The 26,935-nt window shown below is 38.3% G+C and overlaps 1 protein-coding gene across 2 annotated transcripts; it reads right to left on the reverse strand.

Moving 5' to 3' along the window:
• LOC108677948 (replication protein A 70 kDa DNA-binding subunit) lies at nucleotides 1–26,928 on the reverse strand. 2 transcript variants are annotated; one of them, XM_018166267.2, is made up of 15 exons: nucleotides 25,788–26,928; nucleotides 21,838–21,885; nucleotides 20,881–21,063; nucleotides 17,496–17,658; nucleotides 16,656–16,788; nucleotides 16,123–16,285; nucleotides 15,690–15,794; nucleotides 11,313–11,409; nucleotides 8,818–8,915; nucleotides 8,284–8,412; nucleotides 7,881–7,992; nucleotides 3,579–3,771; nucleotides 2,819–2,921; nucleotides 2,284–2,430; nucleotides 1–1,945 (listed from the first exon to the last, which is right to left on the reverse strand). In XM_018166267.2, the coding sequence occupies exons 1-15, from the start codon at nucleotides 25,818–25,820 to the stop codon at nucleotides 1,838–1,840; spliced, it is 1,815 nt and encodes a 604-aa protein (XP_018021756.1). In that variant the 5' UTR covers nucleotides 25,821–26,928; the 3' UTR covers nucleotides 1–1,837. The 2 variants fall into 2 exon arrangements, with proteins under 2 accessions (XP_018021756.1, XP_018021757.1); XM_018166268.2 differs by having other exon boundaries at nucleotides 1,878–1,945; nucleotides 3,572–3,771.
• Nucleotides 26,929–26,935: the final 7 nt, after the last annotated feature.

Consider the following 26,935-nt stretch of genomic DNA (forward strand, 5'->3'; position numbering starts at 1 on the left):
TTCATAAACCGTTTAATGAATCTTGCAGACGTAAAAATCATGCACACGTGGAATTGCGTCGGAGCTATTCTAACTAAACACCAAATACCAACAATTTTGTTCTAAGAACATTTACAAGGGCATGGTCAACTATTTATTGCTCTAAACATAATACTCGGAAAGCATCAAAAAAAGAGAAATTGAAAACTGCACTCCCCTCAATGCAACTGAACTTAATTGAAGGAGGAGCATTCCATAACCTAGTTTAATTCTAGGATTCACAAATTGTGTTTTGAAATCAAGATGAAGACGTTCGAATAAATTCCTGCACATTGGTTCCAAACATAAGCTATAGCTTTCTCAAATGCAAGTATCAGCATAGTATGGACAAGGTCTGGCGTACGGGAAACCGGCATTCAAAACTATCAGCGATTCAAGCGAATTTAAGCATATATCTGGGAGCACAATAAATCAGCTAGGTATATAAGATAGGCATCCAAGTTAGTACTCTCAGTTATTACCAGTCTTTGTGTGACTCAAGCAAATAAAATTGTTTTTTTTAGGTAGTGTTAGCATTATCATAACTTGCATGAAATTCCTTCCTGTCGAGACATTGGTTGCTCACGTTTGCTTGAAGGCTCAGTAAGTGTACTAAAAAAACTAGAATAATACAGTGTCGTATTTACGATAAGAAAGACCAATGGGTTATCATACATTCTAGGAGCAGGGAAAACCTAATTTTGAGTAAATCTGATCTACTGAAATTCCGACAGCACAACCACTGTCTGAATTCCCTCAATTCAAATTCAACATTTTAAACTGGTCACTGAGATCACACTTCCAACAATTGAGATATGTAAAAACAAGCTACTGGACAGTATTGATTCATGAGCACACAACAACTTGATAGGGCAAACGAAGCTCCACGAGATGGAATACGTCAACATGAGATAAATGAAATAGATAGGCAGCTAATTAGTTGAATTAAATAATCCATTGTAATCGTTAAAATAGAATATCGGTCGTAATCAGGTACTCAGACTAACTTAATTTTCTACACTTGGATTATACAGAGCCCACACGTGTTTTGGATTCACAGTCTATGCAAATGGCGACCCGCGCTCACTTACAAACATGAAACTTTCCAATATATCCCGAAATTTATTAGCAAACTTTGGCCTAATAATTTCAGTACAATCATGCAGTGCATTATATAAGAAACTTTTAACACAATATCATAATTGAACAAAGTTAAAATCTAGATGTTTTCACGCTTGCCTCTAGCCTAGAGCTATAAAGACGCCGGCCCACTCAGAGTTGGCGTGGCTTGAATTCCAGCTTCCGGGAGGAAAATCCTCCTTTTTTAGCGTATTTAACTTCACTATTGTCCGGTGATCTATCATCATGAGGACCATAACCAAGGTTTTCATTCGTCATCAGTTTAGCTTGTTCTGTACTGCACATGGTAGATTCACGCCCAGTGACGTCATCCCTTTCAAGGACTATATAGCCCAGCCAGTGCTCCGCCCGCCAGTCGTAGCAGTATTGTACTGCCCTGCACATACTTCTGCTGTACCGGTCAATCCCCTTCCTTCTGTACTCACCGAGCCAGTTTATAATTATAATAGACTTAGTGTTAACCGTGCGTTTCACTTGTCCTGCCTTATTCCTACTTGGAACAATAAAGTACCCTGAATCTCAGTTATAAACCCATCAGGTGGTCACAGAACCGACCACCTGACACTATCAAAAATGCTTCGCGTTCAATATTTCAAACACGTTTCGAGTATCTATCCAATTTTCTAGCTAAGTTCTTGAACGTTTTGATCAATGATTGATTAACATTATTTTTACACGCTTATGTTAACGTGACAAGCTCCCGGATTTCCTTAATAAGTCGCCGATTAAGCTCCACGGGGTTCACGGGTGCGGCGGAAATGACATTAGTCTTGAGGCGGCTTTCATTCTGAAAGGGAAAAAGAGGATGTAAATAATCGCTTTCAAGATTTCTTTGAGCAGGTGCTCGCATCTAGTTGAAATGATTGAACCAATTTATGCTGAGCTGTCATTTTCAATCAAAGAATATTATAAGTGAATAGTGATAAAATAATCCGTGTACGGTTCCTTCAGATGACAGATTCATTCAGCTTTTAACTTCAGCTGAAGCTTTTGGCTTCAGCTTAACTCCTGAAGCTTCAGGGGTTGAAATGAAAATTTATACCTTGCCTGATAAATGCAATGACTTTACGTTGCACCAAAAAATTAAACCAGAAAACAGTGTCAAATTATAAAATATATCTTCACATTGTAAGTCTCCATCTCGACTCGCAGCCTGAAGTTGTACTCTTTGAAGGAGGCTCCAGCGATGATGCTCTGGAACATGTCTGGGTTCTGATCTCTCAGAGTTCCGAGTTCCTGAGCTGTAGAGCCCAGCATAAACTCTGCTTGGTCCTGATGAACAGACGAATCATAATAACTTTTTGTTTATTGTGAATAACAAAATTTTAAGATTCAATGATGTAAGGACTAAAGTAGATGTATTATTCATTATTGATTTAAGATTAAATTTGAATATTCTCAATATTCTCAATAAAATTAGTGTAAACAACACTAAAACTCGAACACTTATACACTACACCAACCGAACCAAAACACGTACGTACAATTGCTTCAAATTTAACCCATTTCACCTTGACATTTTCTCCTTTTCAGAAACCTGATGCTAATGCTTCAAATACGCCGTTGTTAGAAATTGAAGGAACCTAATTTTTCAGTAAAACTGAAAGTTTATCTTAACAAGTAAGTTCGAGAAGTTAAATCTAAGAAGTTAGAGACATACCCGAAACGCTGTCACCCATTGGTTCTCCGTGAAGTCTGCCACGTTGCAATTGAGCACGAGTTGCCAGTTGAATCTGTCCAACTCTTTGCAGCATTTTTCGCACCTGAAAACGTACTAGTAAAGACTAAACTACACACTAACGAGTTTCAATAACAAAAGCAGGTGCCTTTAAAAAGGGTAACAACACTAGCAACATAAGCTAAAACTTACACGCATTTCTCAGGAGGATTCGTGCGAGCATTTACAGTAAATAAGAGTTTCCTAACCTCAAATTTGTTAAATGTCTCCAAATCATTATGTATCGTATGTAATTTAAGTTCTTCAATCATATGACTGACAAAGAAAAATCTCATTATAGGGTATCAATGAAAGCAAAATAAAAACAGATACATAATACTTGTTGAAATTATAAGCGATTTTCGTCCAATACTTTTACAAACTTGCAAAAAAATCAATGCACACAATTTGAAGAGTTACTCTTTTGAATTTCAAGCTAAATAAGGTAAAAATGGCGGACCCATTGAAATGTTGTGAAATCATCGTCATACTTTTCTCTTTACACGGTATTGAAAACTTGTGTTTCCATCATAGTTCGTAAATTGGAATGTTTCTCAAAAGCAGAAGTAGGCTAAATTCTTCAAGTGCATTTTCAAATACAATCATAATTAGAGAGTAGGAATATTTCCCAATTATAGACTACATTTTTTCAAGTACCATAGCAGCTAAAAAATATCAAATGCACCAGGAACTGACAGCGCACCAGTACATTCCGTTGTTGTGGTCCTTGACTTTCTTATTGCAGCCATCGTTGGGACAGGCCTGGTAGAGGATGTTCTCCTTGCGTACGAGCGTCACGATGGCCTTAGCGTTGTAGTAATCAGGCTGGTTGCGGCTGCCCAGACCTTCCTTCTTGGCTTCCAGCAGGGTTTTGAAGACGGCATTTGCGCCTACAGCTGAACATGCAAACATTAAGGGTCGTACTATAGAAATCCGCATAGGTTTAGTCGGCGGCTAAAGTACATGTAGCGACCTAAGAACACGGAGCGGTCAAATTACACGTAGCGGCCTAAAGTACACGTAGCGACCTTAAGTTCAAGTAGCGACCTAAGTACATATAGCGACATAACTACACATAGCAACACAAGTACATGTAGTGGCCTAAACACGCGTAGTGATCCAAGTATATGCAGCGGTACAAGTACAAACAGCGGCCTAAGTAAACAGAGTGACAGATTTCTTGTCTGTGATTGATGGGTTAAGCTTGAAAATCCAACGGTGATCAGCTGACGGAGTTACAAACTTATAATTATTCTCCATAGTATATTCAGATTGAGTATATTGAGTTCAGATTGAGACGCGGGGGAGATCAGACGTGTTGTGTAGTCGCTCCTGGAGGCTGACCGACTTAATTGTTTCCTGCTTTGAATTGCTTCCGGAACTTTATTGCCGTCGGGTGGCTGTGCTGTACTTCCGGAACTTTATTGCCGTCAGGCGGTTGTGCTGTACTTCCGGAACTTTACTACCGTCAGGCGGTTGTGTTAAACAGGCTTGTTTCCGGTGATTTATTGCTGTGAGAGACCCTAGCTAAATCTCAGTGAAGGAACCCGGAAACCATTAAACAATTAAGAAAGAAGATATTTCGATGGCTGGGAAGAAAGTAAACAAGATTGTTAAGAAGGAATGCGGTTTTTTGAAACAAGATGCACCGAAAAAATCGAACAGGAGATCGAAGTGCGTAGTTGAAGATGCTTGCAAGTTCTGCAAAGAGACCTCGTTGAGAGAAGATGATCAGATGGTCATCTGTGAACACTGCGAGGACTTCATTTGCATCAGTTGCGCGAAGCTGAGCTCTGAAGAATATTCTTTCCTACAGAAAACAAAGTCGTTTCACTGGTTCTGCAGCGACTGCGAGAAATCGACTCTCCGTTCCAGGAAAAGCGAGAAGCAGATGGAAGAGAAGTGGTTCGCTCTGTTCACGGCATTTAGAGCTGAAATGGAAAACAATTATCGGAAAGAGATGAACACGTTGAGTAATTTAGATGGCTCTTTGAGTAATGAACTGAGCTCGTTGCGCAAAGAGCTGAGCGAAGAGAGAGCTCAACGGAAAAATACAGAAAATTTGGAAAAGATGGAACTGAAGAATCACAACGTGGACATAGCTGAAATTGCTAGCGAAAGCTCCCGCGAATTACTAGACAGAGAACGAAGGAAGTCAAACCTTGTTTGGTTCGGCATTCCCGAAAGCCCCGCATCTGAGACGAACGAACGTGTGATGGCCGACAGTAAGTATGTGGCAGACTGTTGTAACAAAGCACACCGGTTGATATTGCATCGTGCAAGAGGTTGCGCTCCAAGAATACTGCTAATAACGCCTGCAGACCTCTATACATGGTGACTGTGAAGGATCCGGTCCAGGCTTGGAGCGTGCTGAAAGCAGCGAAAAAATTAGGAGAAACTGTTGAATTCAAGTCTGTTTTTGTGAAGAAAGATTCCACCCCTTTAGAGAGGGCGGAGTTCCGCAAGAAATGGCTGGAGCGAAACGGACGCAGAAACACGGAAAATCATGTTAACACCAGTCAAGATCTCACGAGGACTCCGACCGCTCGCCAACAGTCAGGGGAGATGGAAGACAATTAAATAGTGGAAATCATGTATATAAATCCAGTTCTGTAAATAAGGTAAAAAGTTTACTCATACATCAAGATGGAAGTGCACAAAAAGTTTTGAAATGTTTCTACACGAACTCTGATTCGAACAAAAGAAATGAACTGAACAAAAATTTGAACAAAAGAAATGAACTGTTAACTGTGATCGGAAACGAGTGTATAGACATTATTTGTATTACAGAGACACTTCCCATAAATCACGGGGGGAAAATTTTACCAGTGGAATTTCAGTTGCCAGGTTTTGATTGCTTTCATAATTTAAGCGAAGAGCAGTGTAGTAGAGGTGTAGTTCTGTGGGTTAGAACCTTTTATGGGGCCCAACAAGTTAAGTTATCAGCAGAGCACCAATCAGCTAGAGAATCAGTGTGGTGCGAGCTTTCTTTAAAAAGTAGGGATAGCCTCCTTATATGTGTCCTGTATAGATCACCCAACAGTTCCTCTGATAACGATAAAGTACTGAACAGTCTTCTACCAAGCATGACTTTCAGCAGGTCGCATACGTTAATCGTTGGTGACTTTAACCATCCAGAAATAGACTGGGCACATGAATCCTGTCCAGGGGATGAGAATCACCCTTCATCCTTGTTCATGGAGTCTGTGCGAGACTCATTTTTATACCAGCACATCACAAAGCCAACCCATTTTAGAGGTAATCAGACTCCAAATACTCTAGACCTAGTGTTTACTATTGAAGAATCAATGGTAGAAGAACTTCGCCACGAGGCTCCGTTGGGCAAAAGTCACCAACAGTCATTGTTTTTTAGTATTAAGCTATACAGAAAAGACGCCTCGGAAGCGTGAACGTTTCAACTTTGCGAAAGGCGACTATGTTAAACTTCGTGAATCAGTGAGTGCAGCGAAAATTTCGGACTGTATCATGAACATGAATGTGGCGGAGTCTTGGTCATATTGACATTGACGCTCAAGAACATAGTTATGTCTGCAGTTGATGCGCGTGTACCTAAGATAAAGCTCGGTGGAGTCAGAAAAATACAGTGGATGAACAATACGGTTAAAGCAAAGCTTAAGGCAAAAAATGAAGCCTACAAGCGTTATTTACGAACTCGTAGCGATGCTGAGTATAACCTGCATGCAAGAGCTCGAAATCAAGCTAAAAAAACTTGTCGCACAGCAGTCAAAAATTTTGAAAGAGACGTTGCCAAAAACTCGAAAAAGAACCGGAAAGCCTTTTTCTTGTATGCTAGTTCGAAGTGCAAGACAAGGGATGGTATTGCTGATTTGAGTGTAAATCAACGGAAGATATCTTCTGACGAGGGCAAGGCCAATGTCCTAAATCAGTTCTTTAGCAGCGTCTTCACAGATGAGGACTTGCACAGTATTCCAGCTATTGAGGAGCGACCAGTGGACTCGATGTTAACTAGTTTCGAGTAGACTCCTGCGTCTCGAAATAATTTTCTCGAAATGAACCGGGACAGACGAAACGAGACGAGAAAATTCCGGGAAAAAAATAACGGGACAGAGGGTAAAATTTGTCCCGGAATAAACGTATGAACCGAGACAAGACTTCTGTCCCGGACTTTAAAACTTGTGTCCCGGTAAATTATGAACCGGGACGAGACAGACAGATTTGAAACGAGACATAACGAGCCGAGACGAGATTTGTCTTAATTATTTGAGACAAAACAAGTTTTTCGATTACGATACGAATCATTTTGAAAACATGGGTTGAAGAATGACAGGTTAACCCTTTATTGCTAATAGGGACATAGACAGTTACAAGGTAAATTGAGTTAATTGCAGATTTAACATAACATAACAAGAACCAACACCAGGGGCCACAGCTATAAACTAAAAAACTGCGGTGCAACTTATCCACGCGACAACATTACTTCTCGCTTCGAGTCTCTGACATGTGGAACAGCCTCCCTGAAGATATTGTTGACGCTCCGAGTATGAACGCGTTCAAGAACAGACTAGACAAGGCCATGCAAGAGCATATGTTTAGTCTTAAAATGCCTCGTACCCTACGGAACAACTGATATCTAGAATCGATTTTAAATCTACCGTCCGTTGAAAAGATCTGATCAAAAGGCCAGTCTAGTCAAGAAAAGCACAAAAATCGGCGACCGGCCTATCCAGGCCTACTCTTTAATGCGGAAGATACTATACTACTATACTATGGCCTCTAGAGTGACAGCTAAGATAAGAAGAGCTCAATAATTTATAAACAGTATTTCAATAAAAGCTCCCAACTATTTCCTGACACCTGATTTCCAAAAGTCACTCAATTCTAAAATTACCGATAGCAATCATAATCATCGCAAAGTATCCTATAGAATTGAGAGTTACAAGAGACGTATCATTAAAAATTACTAGACACATACCTTTGAGAATTACAGGCCCATGTAATTTCTATTCAATCACGTCAGACTCACCATTACCAGCACCTCCACGCTGGTTGGACAGGTTGATGATGTCTGACGAGTTGCAACCAGCTTGTTCCCACCAGCCTTTCAGTTGATGGGCCTCGCTGATGTCGGGGTTAACCTGTGAAATGAAACATGAACATAGTCCAAAGCCAGGTAAAATTTGCATTTATATCGAGTGGTGAATTTTAGTCGTTCTTTGTGTAATGAACGTCAGTCAATTTAACCAATCGAAATTTTGTATCAAACGTACTCGTATCCCAATACTCGCTCTACGTATCATTGTAACTGAGAAACTAGTCAAGCAATTTTTAATGCCTGGGTGAACCGAAAATGAAACGTTCAAAGCGAAACTACACTTTGAATTTAAAAGAATTTCTAGACGAATCCCCAATACAAAAACAAAATTAACCTGATAACAGCCGTTTAGAGAAAGGGAAAAGCCACCAAAATTCGTTACTTTAGCCCTCTTGACCGCGATCACGGGATTGCCAGTACCGTCAAATTTCTCTGCTTGCTCGCCCCACAGGGTCAGCGATACCTGAGCAAACAAATTAATAAATCAGATTTCTTGTCTCCTTTTTATACAACAAAATAAACGATCGAAATTTAAGAACTTTACCTTATTAAAGCGACTCATTAAAGCGTTACATCAGAATGTAAGAAAAACCAAAATCAATTTTGAAATTTTCTAACTATGCATCATCCTCCTCATATATGTTATTAACTGAAATGAATGACACCTAATGATTAACTTGCTTTTATATACATATTTCCTACTGGCTATTAGTGCTAAAGATGTATAAATGATGAGATTTTTTCTTAATTCTATTTACAAATTAATAGCGCGGTTAAGATTTCTTGCATGATTAAGATTAAGGTCACTAACAGGTCTACAATAGAGAGGTGAGGTCTACAATAGAAATGTAAGGTTATGGTCACTAACAGCTCGATTGGTGTGGTCTACAATAGAAATTTCTCTTTTTCGCTTCTTGCCCGGCGACTGCTGAACAGCTGACGAATCGCGGCACAAACCAATCAGATCTGCAATTAAATTCACAGTCAATGCATAATGCCTTCTCGTGTGGCTCTACTTTCCATTTCTATGATACTTCTATAATTTACTCTGTTTAATATATTTATTATAAAATTCAAGTTACTGACGCAGTAATTATATCTTCAATTAGTTAGGACTTGAACTATCAGATGCCATTGTACATTGAATGCTCAATGGCTTTTTGGAGCCTCTATTTTTCCCTTCTTAGGATTCTTTGGATTTTGTTTCGTTTGATATAAATTTATAAATTTATGTCAATGAGGCACTAATTTTAATTCTACTTCATTCAACAGATAGAATTCACAATTTTATTAAAACAGTAATTAGAGGCCTGCGGTTAAGTGACAATGTTTACTACCATTCGACCCTGAATATTCCCTCGTTAGTATCTTCCATTTTGAAAGATAATCTCCTTCATTGCGGTATGTTCATAGCATGTAGGTAGGTACCTTCCCTTGTGTTAGCCTTCCCTTGTTCAACGCGATAGCGACTCACGACATTGGTGACGTTGAATAGCGAAGCTATATAAGCTCCGTATAAAAACCCGGAACTTTAGTCTTGGGCGAGGACCGCCGTGTGTAGAATAGAATAGAATAGAAGTGTCGGCGATGAAGAAATAGGCCCCTGGCCTGTTGCCGATTCTTGAACTTTTCGAGACTTGATTCACAAGGGATCCGGCCTTTGGAACCCGATCTTTCCATAGCTGACGATTGATTGAGATAGCTGCTGGACTTATTGCCTGGTCCGTAATTTGCTAGGCAATTTAAGACTGAACATATGATGCGCACTGAAGCCCAGTCTGATACGGACCCATTAATACTGACACGTTGTCGCCTCCCTACTAGAAAATCTCTGATCCATTTGAGTACATTACCCTCAATTGCCAAAGACTTCAATTTACGCAACAGCCGCTCGTGTGGGACACTTTCAAATGCCTTGGCAAAATCGAGGTACACTGCATCTATTGGCTCCCTTTCGCCCAGCATGCAGGCGGGTCCATTCGTTCAGAGTCGACAAGAGGTTAGTGGTGCAGGATCTCCCGGCAATAAAGCCATGTTGACAGTCTGATAGGAGATTATTAGCAATCAAATGATCTATCAATCGATGCCTCACAACAGATTCCATTACCTTGCAAACGACACTTGTCAACCTGACAGGGCGATAGTTGCCCGGGCAGATTTTGTCACCTTTTTTGAACAATGGTGTCACTTGAGCTTCTTTCCAGTCAGCCGGCAACATTCCTTCGATCAAAGTTTTTCGAAAAAGTGACGTCAGAGGGCCGGCTAGGACAGTTGCTAACTCTTTGTGTAATCTGGGGTGGAAGCCGTCTGGTCCACATGACTTGTTTGGATTTACAGCGATAAAGCGCTTGAGAACCTCTTCTTCTTGTATTTCAAAGCTTGTTAATTTAGAGCCGACTGGGCGCTCCTCAATAGCTGTAATACTGTTCAAGTCCTCTTCAGTGAATACGCTACTGAAAAAATGATTAAGTATGTTGGCTTTGCCCTCATCGGAGGATATCTTTCGCTGATCTACTTTCAAATCAGAAATACCGTTCTGCATCTTGCACTTCGAGCTAGCGTACAAAAAGAAGGCTTTCGGGTTATTTTTTTTGCATTTTTAGCAATACTTTTTTCGAGGGTTTTTACTGCGGTGCGACAGCTTTCTTTAGCTTGATTTCGAGCTCTTGCGTATAGGTTATAGTCAGCATCGTTACGAGTCTGTAAATAACTCTGGTATGCTTTCTTCTTTGTTTTCAGCTTAGCTAAAACTGTACTGTTCATCCACCGAGTTTTTTTGGCTCCACCAAGCTTAATTTTAGGTACACACGCATCAACTGCAGACATAACCATGTCCTTGAGAAGTGACCATGACTCGGCCACATTCATGTCCTTAATACAGTTCGAAATATTCACTGCATTAGTAAAAAAAGCAGCCCATTAATCCTGTCCATATCAACAGGACAGTAACGCCTAATTAATGTCAGAAAGGAGAACGTCACGCGTATATACTCTAGACTCATTACTAATCAATCGAAAGCCGAAGACAGCAGTGATGAAGCTCCAACATATACTCTTGTATCACCATAGACTGTAAACCTAACATTATAATCAATAATATTGTATTAATCTATATGCTGTTCTTTAATATCCTCGAATCACGCTACAACCGAGTCAAACCACAGGTCATATACATATATAATTACTAAAGGCAGTGCGACAGGAAAAGTCAACATCTGCCTTCCTGGGCGTTTTCACTATCTTGACGCGGTTTGAAAATGCCTCTATTTCTGTATGCGAAAATATTCATCTCCAAAAGTTAACGATAAATAACGTATCAAAAGAAATTACACCATGGGAGGTAAACAAAAAATAAAACCATACCAACAATCGTGCCTTTCTGGGCGTTTTCCAACTGGTCGATGGTGACAAAATCAAACTGCAAGGCGGGAATAGATTTTTCCTCGGTGCAGCGGACCACCTGAAGAAGTAGAGATAAAAATTAAATGTCTACTCATAACAGCATCATATATTTCAATTTTATAGAAGACAATTACCGAGTTGGTGATAGGATTGAAAATAATCAATTCTAGATTGAAAAGAATCAGAAACTCTAGAAGTGACTTGAAATGAAAGTATTGCAGATATATGTAAAAAATAAAAACAGCCAATATATAAACAGATATATGCAAAAAAATAAAACAGCCAATAACCTTTATACCTCCAAAAAATCAAACTTCTCTGTTTATATCAAATTTAAATTTGTTTCAGTGCAAAAAAACTTGAACACCTATTCTGTATTCCGATAGCCTCACATTTTGCGACTATCAATCGGAATCAATTGTTCTTCCAGTTTTACGTTGCGTTACAGTTCCAGATATGCATTATTGTCAGGTTGGTTTGGCCGTAGTGACTAACTATATAGGCGCGGTTGCGATTCTCGATCTGGCCGTGACGCTTGACTAGGAGGGTATAAACAACACATGGGAAGATTCAGCACGTCCTATATTACTTACAGTGGGGGGAAATAAATATTCGTACACTTGAAAAATAGTATTTTAATGTATGTAAGTACACAAACTTAACAGGAAAAGTGATTTAAATTATGTATAGAGACGCATAGTATTCAAAAATACTATCAAAAGAAATTAAATCTCAAAACTTTTTTCACCCCGAAAAGTGAACATGTTGCATTGTTTTTTGTTGCATTGAGATTTAATTTCTTTTGATAGTATTTTTGAATACTATGCGTCTCAATACATAATTTAAATCACTTTTCCTGTTAAGTTTGTGTACTTACACACATTAAAATACGATTTTTCAAGTGTACGAATATTTATTTCCCCCCACTGTATATTATAAAAATCAGACACATACCTCATTAAAGAAAAGAGACAATAGCTAGGAATAACAACTGTGATGGTTAATCAGATATCGACTAGCCGCCCTCTGCTAAAACACCCGCCTCTAGAGAGATAAAAGAAACTGTCTGACTCAAAGCTCTGATTGAGAACCGCGAGAGCCCTCGATCAGGCAGGCTTAGCTGGATCCCAATGAGATTCTATCACTAAGTATAGTCACTATGATTCCGCTCGTAAATGAAATATCAATCTGAATTTTTTTCATGCGTATTCAGCTATTTATTTACAATTTCTCTACAGTGAGAAAAATATGTTAATTTTGTATAGCATCAGTTATGATAGAGGAAAAGGTTATACACTGATGTTCAGCATGTTCTTTATACAAGGCGACTTACCTAAATTTGTGAGACATAAGGAAAAATATTATTTATTTTTAATTGATCAGTATTAAAGACACATTTGAATCAACCTCTATTTTGTAGATATTTTCTAACGAAAAACGTTTTCATCACTGCTAAATCAGAGATTTTACATTTTTTTGGAAGCTGCAGTTCAGATAAGGGAGTTTGAGAAAGACTGAGGGGAATCACACGTTGTAAATAACCAGCCTGTCACTCTTGTGGTACAGAGCAGCACAATGAGGGGCGAGTAATAATAGATGGTCAGTGGTCGGCCGAGGCCAATTAGTTCTAGCCGACCGCAGGCCATTCCATTGGCCACCTGAAAACCGGCCGTAGACCAAAGCATGGGTACTGGTTCAGATCTTATATTACGAAGGCAACAAAGCTCATGCATAGCAACTTGCCAATCTGAACACAGAACAAGTCTTCCACATCCTTGTCGCGAATTATTCGCTATAGGACTCCGCCGCACTGTGACTACCAGCCTTAAGAGCCCCATTCACGGACGCTCCAACTCTGCTTAACTCGGCACACTGGGCGAACTGAGAGTAAATTTCGACCGCAGCATCTGGCCAGGATAGTGACGTGTCCGAGAGCACGTTTAGGCATACATTTATATTACCATTTAAAAAACTTTCGATATTCCGAAGTTACCGCAAAAACTTCTCATCTTCACTGCAGACAGCGGGGGTTGATAGCTACAGGTCAGCATAGCCCAAGTCCACAGTGCGATTCATATACCTTCCAGAGCGTAACGCAGCCGGGTATCTTCACGGATTTCGACACGTAGCGCCCACCACAACAGCGCCGTTCAGTCACAGGCACTGGTTCACAGTGCCGGACCACAACTGGCCGGAGCGCAACAGGCCCTGCCGCAACAGGCTACTCCTAACCTAACCTAACCTGCGCCTGTTGCGATAGGGCCTGTTGCGCTCCGGCGCTGTGAAGCAGTGGCTGTGTTGTGCAAAGCGGATTTACTGTTAGCCGGAGTTACACACAGCTCATTGATCTGAGGCTATGTGTAGATATTGCATGACTAAACGGGTAACTGAAGCGCAATTCAAGTAGACACTATATTTAAAGTGCTGAGCAGCTAATTAACTCCTATCTAATTTGTTGAAGAACTCCCCCACCCGCCCCCAGTTCATGATCTGTCGTGAAAGCATAAATCAACGTACAGAGATGGCAATGGTACCGTTGGATAGGGCAGAATGTCAGCTTTAAGATGAGACTAAAAACCGGAAAAGCCAAATCCGAAAATTTTAGGGTATACCCCTCCCCTTTAAATAACTAAGACAAATCTCGTCTCGTCTCGTTATGTCTCGTTTAAAATCTGTCTGTCTCGTCCCGGTTCATAATTAACCGGGAAATAAGTTTTTAAGTCCGAGACAGAAGTCTTGTCTCGGTTCATACGTTTATTCCGGGACAAATTTTACCCTCTGTCGTCCCGTTATTTTTTTCCCGGAATTTTCTCGTCTCGTTTCGTCTGTCCCGGCTCATTTCGAGAAAATTATTTCGGGACGCAGGAGTCTCGAAGATACTATACAACTAAACAAGTCCTGCCCGAATATTGTCTAATTTCACCACAGTACAATGAGTTTTCTATCTGATCAAACATAAACCGTCACGTCACTCGAGCTAACAACGAAGACTGTAATTGAAACGTCTGGGTCCTTTAAAATTAACAGCCCCGAAAGCACTTGACAAGGGGCGTGGAGGAGAGTGAGGAAGAAGTGAGAGGATGAAACTTCATTTGCCTTTTGAAGTGTAAAGTGATGATTTGTCCTCCCGTGACTCTTTCCTCCTACAACATATGACAACGAAACCTGGACAAATCGACGGAAGTTTCACTTATCTTTTTGTTGTGGATTACTTATATATCTAATATACTAGAAGAATGATTCAGAAATGCTTGGTATAACTATCAATGAAGAATAAATAGTTAAATTAACTATTATCACGAGAATGTTAAAAAAGTTGAGCGTTTTACGATCGTCATGGGTCAAAAAATTTACTCGCGATGAAAGTGGCAATAAAGTTTACATAATTCATCTCAATGTTTGTGAATTGAAAATAATTCCAGACTACCAATGCAAATTTCAAATTTGTATATTATGTAGGAGGGGAGTTATTTGTCGACACCATTGTTAAGAAACGCCATTGACAACTAGAGCGGCTGGCTGCCTTGATCTTTTACTCATAAGTTTTCCAACTGGTACATTACCAGGTTTGGAATGGAGACACCCGGACACTGAGGGCTGGTCGACTTTACCGTAGTTATTAGAATCTTTGAGTTGGCCGGTGTGAATCCTTGTGTTGGCGTCTCCTCGATGGTATTCTTGATGCGGCTGTGCTGGTGCAGACTCTCGACTTACGGTGGAGTCAATCCCGGGCTCTTTCCCACCAAGAGGTAATAACTCGAGTCGTATAGCAGATCGTCATTGTTTTAATTCGGTCACTGTTGTAGCTTCCGTAATCTTTGCTCAAGCGCATCTAGGTTTTCGCAGGTGTCTTCGAAATCCTGTCGTCAATCTTACGGTATTCGTCACTTTCGTATTGATTTCTTTAATATCAAGGTATTCGTCACTTTTGTATTACTTTCACCTTGTACATCAATACTACTCAGACCACCGACATGACCACACGGCCGCTCAGTTGGCTAACTAGCTCGAGACTGCCACCTGACGCACGCCCAGCTACTTATATACCCCGCAACCCGCAACGGAGCGTCGCTTCGATTTCTCCCTAAGCAATCCTGAGTCCCCCCCACATAAACAAGAACAACCAATTCGCCTCATAACTTCTATTCGCATTTTTCCTACTCTCTAATCAACAAATTCTATACAAGAGGAGAAAACAAGGAAACTGGAACCCAATTTAGTCAAAAACTCTGGCTTCAGGGTTGAGGTATTTCTGACAATGAAGAAAACCAATTAATAGGGAACGGCAGCATGCCTTTCCTTAAAAATAAAAGCAATGCAATACAAATTACGTCTTACCTTCGTTCCAGAATTGAAAGTCATTTCATAATCGTTTTTAACAGAAGTGAATTGTTTGTTGGCAGTCTTGAGTGTCGCTGAACAGATGTAGTACACCTTGTTGGGCTAAGAAAATAAAAAAAAAGAAATTACAGATCATAATCAGAATTTAAGTAGCATTTAATATACCTACATCTCCAAATTAATTAATAGGATCCTTTTCAGTACAATAGAAATACAAAGGAGCTGTATATAACTAATCACCAAATCACCCTGATTAATTACTAAAATATATAATAAGACCCAACACGAATTTAGCACATTTCAACTACATTTGCCCTTATTTGTCAATTTAGCGAGAAGATACTCGTCATTAGATGAAATTTCCCTGGTTATCCATATCAATAAAAGTTAATTGCAAATAATCAAAGCCACAAATGCTGACGAGTCTCACCTCAATCATATCGTAGAATTTATCACACTCGGCATTGAAGGCAGTGGCTCGGATTTCACCCGAGTGGTCAAGAAGTTCCATGGAAAAACGCTTCCCTTCACCGCGCGAGTTGCTATAGGTACGAATGTTTGACTTCTGGATGACCCGAGCACAAATTGACCATCTGAAAATTAATGAAATACGGTTTAAAGCAATCGGAGACTTAGATTAAGTCCGATAGAAACTGCAGCAGATTCAACAGTTGTCAAAATAACCTTAGGAAACTATTCAAAAATATTGCATGAAATTAGAAATATAAGTTATGTCAATTGCCAAGAAATTAATTTGTAGATTTGGATACTGAAAAGAATAAAAAGGCAAGGAAAAAAGAAGAATTGTGCTACAGACTATGGTCAAAAAATAATGATTGCAATATTCATTCAAAAAATAAATACATACAAGGATGTGTCATAAGTGAGACTTATCGTGATCTCTTTTGGCAAAGTTGACTTTTATAAGCACAGAAACAATAAGTCTTCCAACAGATAACTCACTTGTTCTGATAAGGTGTAAGTGTTTGTATGGGGCGAACTTTAGGGAAGCCATCAGGAGCCTGGGGCATCATACCTCCTCCATCTGCAGCGGGTGCATTTCCAGGTGCACTGCGCTGCACTAAAGGAGCCCGGCCTAAAAAGTGTCAGTAACCAAGATCTCCAGCAAATAATTCTCACGACGCTATTAAGCTACTTGCTTTCTCATTGAAACTTGCTTTCTCATTGAAACATGCTTTCTCATTGTAATAAAGAACTCAATCATCCATAAATATTGATAAACCACATATTAGAACGATGATCAGAAATTCATGGGTCTGGCTTCGAACATGGTCTCAGTCTCGATGTTCCACCAGTAGTGAAAAAGGCCCAAATATTGGCATTACGTAATGTTAGTTCGTGGAAACATGCATTCCTACACCAAAAATAAAATGAACCACAAACAATTACCATAAATTGCTTTATAATATTTCCTTTATTATTTATCATTATTTTGAATGAAGCTAGACGCTAGCTTAGAATAAAGCTAAGATTGCTCAAGGTTTCATTCTTGTAAAACATTCCACTTGATCACTGCCAAGTCAAACAGAACGTATGTTTGCAATTGAAACTGGAATAGAATTTACATTTTTCCAGCCTATAACTGCGATTCAATTCTCTAATCAGGGACTGAGCTGCATGGTTCTATTCTAGGTATTAGCCTCTTGCTAGAAACACTCCTAGTAAATGCAGGGAATGTCTCAAAGTACAACTATGCATTCAGCATAAAAAACTGAATAACTAATGATTATTCACACCATTAAATTTCTAAATGATACGCATACACATCAGTGGGGCACACACCATTAGCTACAGGAGAGGGTCGGGTGATGGAATGATTGGAAGCTGCGGCAGGAGCAGCTGCAGGAGCATTTGATGTCCCACTTTCATATGTCGTAGGGTTCCCTATTTCACCTCCAACATCTTCAGCTGTTAGGAGGACTTCCAGACCCAGGATGATCATCATCTGCACAGGCGTGAGCCCACATGAAGTAGCTGGCACAAAGAATTTAACAAAGAAAACGCAAAACAAATTCACCATATCGATATTGAAAATGTTTCGGAGTTCAGCTCCATCATCAGTTGGACAATCTATAAATGAATATAATCATTTTATAAGTCAAAATTCTAAAACAGACATAAAACCTAAACAAGACCTAGGGAAATTATATTGAAAAACAGGACTCATGGAACAACTTAGTCCTAGGAGTCAAGAAAAGAATAAAACTTAATAAAAAACACTAAAACATAAAATCCTAGCGATTCGCAATTTTAAAAAAATATGAACTAAACGCATTATTGAGACACGGTTTTCGTTTGAACATATGTAGACTCCAAATCCAAGCCGCCAGAAGTGGAACCGAGTATCCTGAATTCACTCTGGGATACAGCCACGTCGCACTGTTCAACATGGAGGCGCACGGAAGAATGAGGAGGCTTGCCGAGAAGCAAGTTCGAACGATAGCTCCCGCCGCGGTGTTCAGAAACCCGGATGTAGAAATTACGCGAGGTCATTTCAACGTACGCAGATGCGCAGCACGTACAACTGTACTCCAGGTTTGATCGCATCCGGGCAGAGATAAGGTCCTTATACCCGAAGAAAGAACAAATGTTGAAATTATTAAACAGCAGAACATGCAAATTAATATTCGGCAAATATTTCATAAACAAAATCCTTAGTTCCCTGGACATAGTTTCAGACGCACTACCAAAATAGAGCAATGTGCAATAAATAGTTTTCTTACTATCGCATTCAGTCACAGTTTCAGAAAATTTGTTATATAAGAAGCGTTTGATTTTACTAAACACAAGGCACGATGGAAAACCATCCAGTCGATATATATTACGAATAAATTAGAATTCCAAATGCATATCATGGACGGTAGTAGAAAAAACCCTATAGCCGCATTATATCAAAGTTTGAAGATTATTCAATTTAAAACAAAACGAGCAGAAGCTATAGAAGCTCATACCCAAGCCGGTAAATGTCTGTTTTCGATATACACGGAAGTTTGAAAACGACCGCCACATTTAGTAAATTTACAATCGAGAAACAACAATAAATTGTTGGATTCTAATTCCATGGAGAATTTTATTGAAGAATGTTTGAGGTTTAGATACTCAAAGAAATGACCCGCACGAGAGAGAGATGCTTGAAGATCAGAAAGGTAAGGTGAAAGTTCCAGAAAGGTTTCTGAAACTGTGACTGAATATGATAGTAAGAAAACTATTAATTGCACATTGCTCTATTTTGGTAGGTAGTGCGTTTGAAACTATGTCCAGAGAACTGAAGATTTTGTTCATGAAATATTTCACAAATATTAATTTGCATCTTTTGCTGGTAAATAATTTCAAAATTGGTTCTTTCTTCAGGTATAAGGACGATATTCCTGCCCGGATGCGATCAAACCTGGGGCCGTATTATCAAAACTTCGTAACTTTTTGTACTTCCGACAAAAAAGTTACGTGTTACGTAAGTAAACCCTAATTTTGGCATTATCAAAACATTCGTACGTAAGGCTTAGCTAAAAGCGTACTATCAAAAACATCTGGCCAACTGACCAATCAGAGGCTTTGGATTTGTTTACATTCTGTGAACTTCAATGGCGGGAATCGATGCCTTCGATGGTACCTATCGACTATCGAATGCTGTCTGTCGGTATTGCTCCTTGTTGGCTCAGAAAAAGCCGTTCTAAAATAGTTGTGAACTCTTTTTAATAAACAGCGTGAGTTGAAGAAGAAATCTGCGTACGGAGATAAAATTATGGTTGGCAGAGATATAAAGTACCGACTAGAAGGAATGAATGATGAGAGTTGGGCGCGAAAGCTTTGCTTTCGCGCTTGTAAAATATAACGTAATATGCATTTGTTTGTAAAATATAACGTAAAAGGAAAACAAAACCAGTTTCTGGCATTAACTCAATTGAATTTTCTCCAATAGCACTGTTTAGCACGATCACCTATTTTGATCGTGCAAATGTTGCACGATCAAGTAGTGGAGATATCACAAGTAGAGTCATCATTCTATGCGTGTATAATCCGCGCTGTCGGATTATTGACAAAATTCCATCACAAGTCAAGGTGTTGCTGCTTACTAGTAAATTAATAGTTTCCTATCGCTTCAGCAGACACTCAAAACTTGAGGGGAACTTCACTTACGACATCTCCGAGCAGGCGTACAGTTACGTTACGTATCTTCTCGCGCAAATGTTTTGATAATACCACCTCTAGAGTTACGTCATCAAGTCAGCACTTACGCCACTCGTAAGTCGATTTTGCTTACATACGAAGTTTTGATAATACGGCCCCAGGTCTATGCGTAAAGTTGTGAGCGCTGCGCATCTGCGTATGTTGGAATGACGTCGCGTAATTTCTACATCCGGGTTTCTGAACACCGCGGCAGGAGCTATCGTTCGAACTTGCTTCTCGGCAAGCCTCCTCATTCTTCAATGCGCCTCCATGCTGAACAGTGCGACGCGGATGTATCCGAGAGCGATTTCAGGATACACGGCTTCATTTCTGGCTGCTTGGATTCGAGGATTTTGGAGTCTCTACATATCTTCAAACAAAAACTGTGTCTCAATAATGCGTTTAGTTCATTTCCTCTTGAAACTGTAAATCGCTAGGCTTTTATGTTATAGTGTTTTTCTAAGTTTTATTCTTTTCGTGACTCCTAGGACTAAGTTGTTCCACGAGTTCTGGTTTTTTTATATAATATTATGTCATCTGTGGGTTTTATGTCTGTCGTAGAATTTGGACTTATAAAATTGGCGTTTTCTTTGCTTTTAAATTCCTTGTGAACTTGCGATGCAAGCAGACTGATAAGATAAGTATCAAACACAAATGGCTAGTGACCAACTGCTTCTCTGAGCCATAATTAAAAAACTTTCGAGAATTCAATTTGTCATAGGTTTAAGTTATTTTAGAGTAGAAAAAGCACCTGTGGCACTAAATGTATACTCAATACTCGAAGTCATTCACTTGTGATATTCATCCTCTGATGATTAGGATGAATAGGATCAAAGCTCAATGTAAATCAGGTGCGAATCAGATTATTTTCACAATTTGATCCAATGATCAAAATTAATATGACGGTCATCAGGTAGGCCTCATAAACTGGTACACTCTAGATTATGATTGTTCCAAGGATAAAGGATGTCTAAATTTAATATATTAGGAGTCCACATACCTTCTTATTTTCTGATACTTGGCTGCAAAAATATCTGGTGACCTTGATAACAGCATGTTGAGCGACTTCACCACTGTTGATCATAGGATTGAGTTGGGTGGCCATGATTGCAAATCCACATCGGTGAACTCCATCAGAGACAAGGAGGCGGCACCGGTCTCCTGTAGGAAACTTGCGCACTGCCTGAAATTACATATCACATAAGATCTTCATTGCAACTAAAATAGAAATTTGGCAGGAACTGCAAAAAAAAGCCACTGCGCATTTGTTACAATACCAAGAATTTTCAACTAAATATGAAGTGTTATGAAATAATATGAAGAGATTGAGCAATGAGCTCAATCTCTGAGGGTACTAATAATTTCTGCAACAAGCAAGAAAGAATCACCTAATAAACATAGACAATTTTGACTCTAAAGAAATGCCTCAATGAGAAGTAGGGGAGATTAGTGGCATAATTATCAAGAAATGGGAACATATCTTGAAAATTCATGAAAAATTAGAATCAGACTTTTATACAATCCTGGTGCCACCATAATGCATGCTGCCTACATTTTTTAGTGCATAATGTAAGCAGCTTCTAGCATATGATGTATATTATTTACAAATTAAGGGAAAAGCCATCAAGACTTGTTAAGAGAATAATAATTCTATAATATACTATGCAAAATTATTAAAAAGATAATATTGGTTTTCTGAAAATTTCTAACTCAGATTTTTAATATTGATTGATGCAGAGTTTATTAAATGAGAATGTATTATGCATGCGAATTTAATTATAATTCATATCTAATGTATCCATTACACCAAAATAATTACCCATTAAATGACTGACACGGGGAATCAAATTATTCATTAAAGCATGTCACATTTCGTAACTCATTGATCAATAAATCCAGTAAATTGCAATCACTGGTATATTTCCCTTGTGTCCAAATAAATTAGTTGCTATCTTACCATAACTTGGAGAATGACATCCTCCAGCTTCTCTCCATTGTTGATAGCCTGAAATATAATATATATGCGTTTAAAAATTATTTTTCAAAGACAACACTTCGAAAAAATCCAGTGTCTCCACTGTTCCACATGTACAATAAATTTCTAATTTTGTTTTCAAATATCAAAACAAATAATTTTAAATTTTTTATACATGAAAATTTTTTAATTTTTAAAATTATTTATTCTGGCAGTTGATTCATGCATTGTCTCCAACTTTACACAAGTGTGCAAAATTTCAGATCGATTGGATAGGTAGAAGTGTGTTAAATATAGATGAAAAGATTTGTAGCACACAAACAAACAACAAGAAGTGAAGTTAAAGAGAAGTGTTGTAAAAAAATACATACATAGGAATTATACCAAAAAAAAATAATTTAATTAGAACCGTCAAACAGGGTGATAAGGGACGGTTTTGAGCATTTTTTGTTAATAATTTCCTACCATGAAACATTTCACAAACAAGCTTAAGCTCATTTTATAGCTCTTTGCAAGGGCTATCAAATGGCATTTTCAAAAAAATGCCATATGCTATTCGTAAGGTGTCATACGCAAAATAAAACCGTCCCGAATTACCCCTGGGAATGGGGTAATCTGAGACACTTGAAATAAAACTCGATTTAAAAATGTTTGAAGCATGCAAATTGCAGAGCGTACTCATCCATTACTAACAGTACTCTAGAAGTCCTCCTCTTTCATTGTAGATGATGTAGATGCAGAATAAATGACATTTTCAGTGTTTTTTACTTGTTTATCCCTTATTGATATGATATCACCAAATTCATTCATTACTGTATTATTGATGTGATATTAACATATCCATAAACATGTCATTGAGCATTTACAACGACCTTGTCCACTGCAAGCTTCATATCAGCAGCCATAGCATTTATTCTGTATCAGTAAGCTTACAGGACGGCTTGTAATTTCACACCATTTTAATTGGGTTAAGTGAATTCACTGTAAAAAAAATCATAAAAAAACGTACCTGAAACAGAAAGGAATGTTTTAGTAACAACTATCATATGTTTTGGAGAAATAAATCATAGTTTAGGTTAATTCCATACTCTTCATTCTATGATGCCAGTGCACAATTCTATATATGACATTCTAAGCACAATTTTGGGATGACCAATGATGCATTAATTTTTTGATAAGTTAATTTTTTGCTGAGCGAGGTAAATGTAACCAAAATTCTTTGTAATTGATCAATTTTTTTGTTAACTGGAGCCTTTGCTAACTGAGGTTAAACTGTAAATGCATTTTTGAGGGTGTCCATTATTACCCCAGGGGGGTGTCTCTTATTACCCTGTCACGCGGAAATGGCTGCCGTTTTTTTAATGAGATAGGCAAATTCCATCAATAGCGTTTTCAAGCCAACACCTGGTTGCAATTTTTATGTAAGTAAAATTTTTATTATGGCAAATATTTTTTTTTTTGCTCCAGACCTTAGTAGAGGTGCTTTTACAAAATCACGTTTTTCACACTCTTTTCCCGTGATTTTTATAGATAGTAAATGTATGATTTCTTAACTAGCTTTATACATGATAGTAAAAATGTTGAAGTTTATGCCACTATTTTTAGTTTTGCAATATTTTGATTAGTTTAGCTGCTACCTACAACATTTCTACGAAAGGTGGGATGCACGTCCCAATTTACCCCACCCGTCCCTTATTACCCCGTTTGACGGAATACAATAAATACCAAAACAGTGGCAAATTGTTACTGACCATCAAAAATGATATAAATTTTGTCATACAAAAGAATCCCAAATAATGTAAATTCAATTTAATTGGGAATATCAGGCAGAATTTTTGTAAAATTGCAGGCAAAATCAAGTTTCATGGGTAATTATCAACCCTTTCACAGGCAAGTTACCATATATGATCACTTGAAATTGCCTCACAAAGAGACCCACCACAGCTTTGGGTTTGTGTTTGAGATTTCCTTATCATGCCTCAGTCAATCACTAATTATCTGACCATCGTTCCATGCATAGCAGCACCAAAATTAAAATATGAGCATTTAAATGAAAGTTTCAACTTGGAAGATGATATTAATTTTTTCATCTGCATAACCCAAATTTTAATTACAAAGAAAAATTTCGTGTAGTGACCACATATAATAAATTCTTCAAGTGCAATTCAAATTTACAATACGCAAAAACTTTAAAAATACATAAAAATAAATGTTTCGTATAATTATAATATATACTACTTAGTATACTTCATTTTACTGGTTTTTGAAATTTTACCTAATTTCTGGATATTTCAATGCTTGCCCGCAAAAAAGGTTAAAAATTGCAGGCAAAAATAGACCATTTATAATTATTTTTCACTGAAGAAATTGGAATGGCAAATGGAATGGGTGAAAATGGCCCAATTCATAGGCATTTTTGTGCAATGCACAGGAGGCTTCTGCCCGACTCTCCACTAAGGAATTCAATATATCATTTATGTTCTTGTACATTTTTATAACCATAAATTGCTTTAAATTTAGCAATTCTAATACTTAAAGGATGTCATTAGGCAAGTGATACTACATTGAATTTGAAACAGCATATTGGATCGAAGATGCATAACTTATTTTCTATATTTTTCTATTTTATAGATACTATTCTAAATTATTAAAAAAATTTCTTTCCCAATCTCTTTCAACATAATGCAAAAAATGAATCTTGAGAGCATGAAAATTGAATTAATTAAACCACAACTTTAAATGCTTATGTTTAATTACTGAATTAGTCAACTACCATAGAAAAATTTGATCACTACAAATCATAAATGTTACTACCATCAATGTCGCTTGACACATAACCATAAGTGGGCAGTCAGGAGTCAGGGCACAGGCAATCTCTGACAATCCAGAAATTTCTTTAAGATCAATTAATTTTAATTTCATCATCTACTCAAGATTTAGATCAATTTCTTATGCATGTTAAAGCTGGTATCCAAGTCTACTTATTGGATTTAAAAATGAACTAGAAGAACTTGAAGGGCAACAAAAAACGTTCTCCTCTGCCACTACTGGCAGTCTGGCACTAGCTCTTGTGAGTTCTCACTCATACTGCATGAGTGCATGTCATAGTCTAGTGGCAAACCAGTGATGTTTTAGAATTAGTTCATTTATCATTTTCTCATTTACTTAAGATTTAAACCAATATCTTATGTATGATGATGCTGGTATCCATGATACTTTGCTGGTCTACTTATAAGACTTAAAATTGAACTTGAAGGAGAGTCTAAAAAGCTCTCTGTTTTGCCATTTAAACCCGAGTGTATGAGTCACAATAGCTACAGCACATATCTCGCCATTCAGTAAATAAAAACCTTAAAACACTGTTAAGAAGTTAGAACTATGATTTGTAGGGTTCGATCGCCACATAAGAAGCTTCTTCAATTGCGCTAGAAAGTTGAGCCCCCAGTTGTGTCAAAAAAAAAGATCATATTTGATGGTCAGCAACATATCTTTGGGGAGTGAAGTTAGTACCTACTACTTCGTACTCAGTTTGATCAGTTAGTAGCATAGTAAGCATAATATCATTAGTGGTAGGGGTAGCCTGGTAGGAAGTATCGATTCAATCATAGTGAAAGTGGCATTCACATAGTTCACGATTTAGACAAGTAATTGCTGTTTCCTGGTCATCTTTTATCAAATTATCGGCAAACTAATTATTTTTAATACTCCTATATAATAGGCGTACTTCTTATACATGATGTACTTTTTCAAATAGCAACAGGCATATAAGAGCATGTGAATTAGTGTTTACTCTAAGTAGCGACGTAGCGTCTGAGGACTAATTTTTGCGAAACAATGATCATCGAGTCTTATCAAACAGAAATATTGTAATTACATAACAGAATTATTTTTAAGTGAATAGCGGTTATTGAGCTACGGTAAGTATAACTCACTGCAATAGAGCCAGCCGAAAGTTGAACCGCCATCTTGCAACTTCATGCAACTTATTACACCATGCGCCCGGCTCCATAGCAAGAAGATTTTCTCAATCGCTGAACACAGGTCACAGGTGTGCGCCAGGCGCTGTGGATATAGGGTATTTATGAACTGCTCTCCGAGCAGCTCGTCTGCGCCCGTTATTCTTGCATATGACGCTGTTTAACACAGACGTGTGGCTCAACGGGAAAAAAATGAATAGTCCAGTAATTTTTCTCCGCTTTATTCCATAGGGGTGACGTAAGAAACTGCACAAAAGGGTTAAGATTAGGTACTGGCCTGGAAACAGGTCTTTAGACAGTGATAATAATAATTAGCAACAATGGAAATCAATTGAAATAGGCTGATCTAGGAACTTCTTTCGAAAACTATGGCGAGTGGGGGATAAATTAAGCTTCAATTCAAAGAATATTTTATTTATCCGGATGAATGAAACTGTTGCGAAACTGGCGGTCGGAGAAGACAACGGGTTAAGCCCGTCGGTGGCGCTCTCCCCGACCATCCGCCACCCGCGGTTCCGAAAAGGAGGATGAAGTGAAACTGTCAAATAACAAAATTATGAGAGACGCAAACAACTTGAATCGGTAAGAATTTTAAAGCCGGATATTAAACATAATTGGTATCAGAAATATTCCTAGGTAATGACACAGGTACATGGGATAATGGTAACCGTTTAATATCTGCGCGTGAAAATTTTACTCGAGGTAATATTAGGTAATGAGCTCAGTGCTAGCAGGTAAGGTAAAGTTATTAAGGTAAGGTAATAAAGAGCTAAAGCACTGTAGCTAGTTGGTAAAATGTTATAGTAGCAATTTGGATATTCAAGGCAATAGCTACTCGGTAAATGACATTTTAGGTAATAGTTCGAGCTAGGTAATACATTAGGTAATGGTAAGATTTAGGTAACATTAATAATCAGGTAATATTAGGAATAAGGTAACATTAAGAATCAGGTAATAATATGAAATTGACAAGTCATTTGGGAATTTGGATTATGGTCATTCTTCAATTCCTCCGGTAAATGAAGGTTCTTAGAGCAAGTGCAGGAGTTGAGGCCTGATGGGACTCTAAGGGCAACAAGGTAATGCGCGACAATCACCTGCCA

The sequence above is a fragment of the Hyalella azteca genome, unplaced genomic scaffold (genome assembly GCF_000764305.2).
Source record: "Hyalella azteca isolate HAZT.00-mixed unplaced genomic scaffold, Hazt_2.0.2 contig11177, whole genome shotgun sequence".
Lineage (NCBI taxonomy): Eukaryota > Metazoa > Arthropoda > Malacostraca > Amphipoda > Hyalellidae > Hyalella > Hyalella azteca.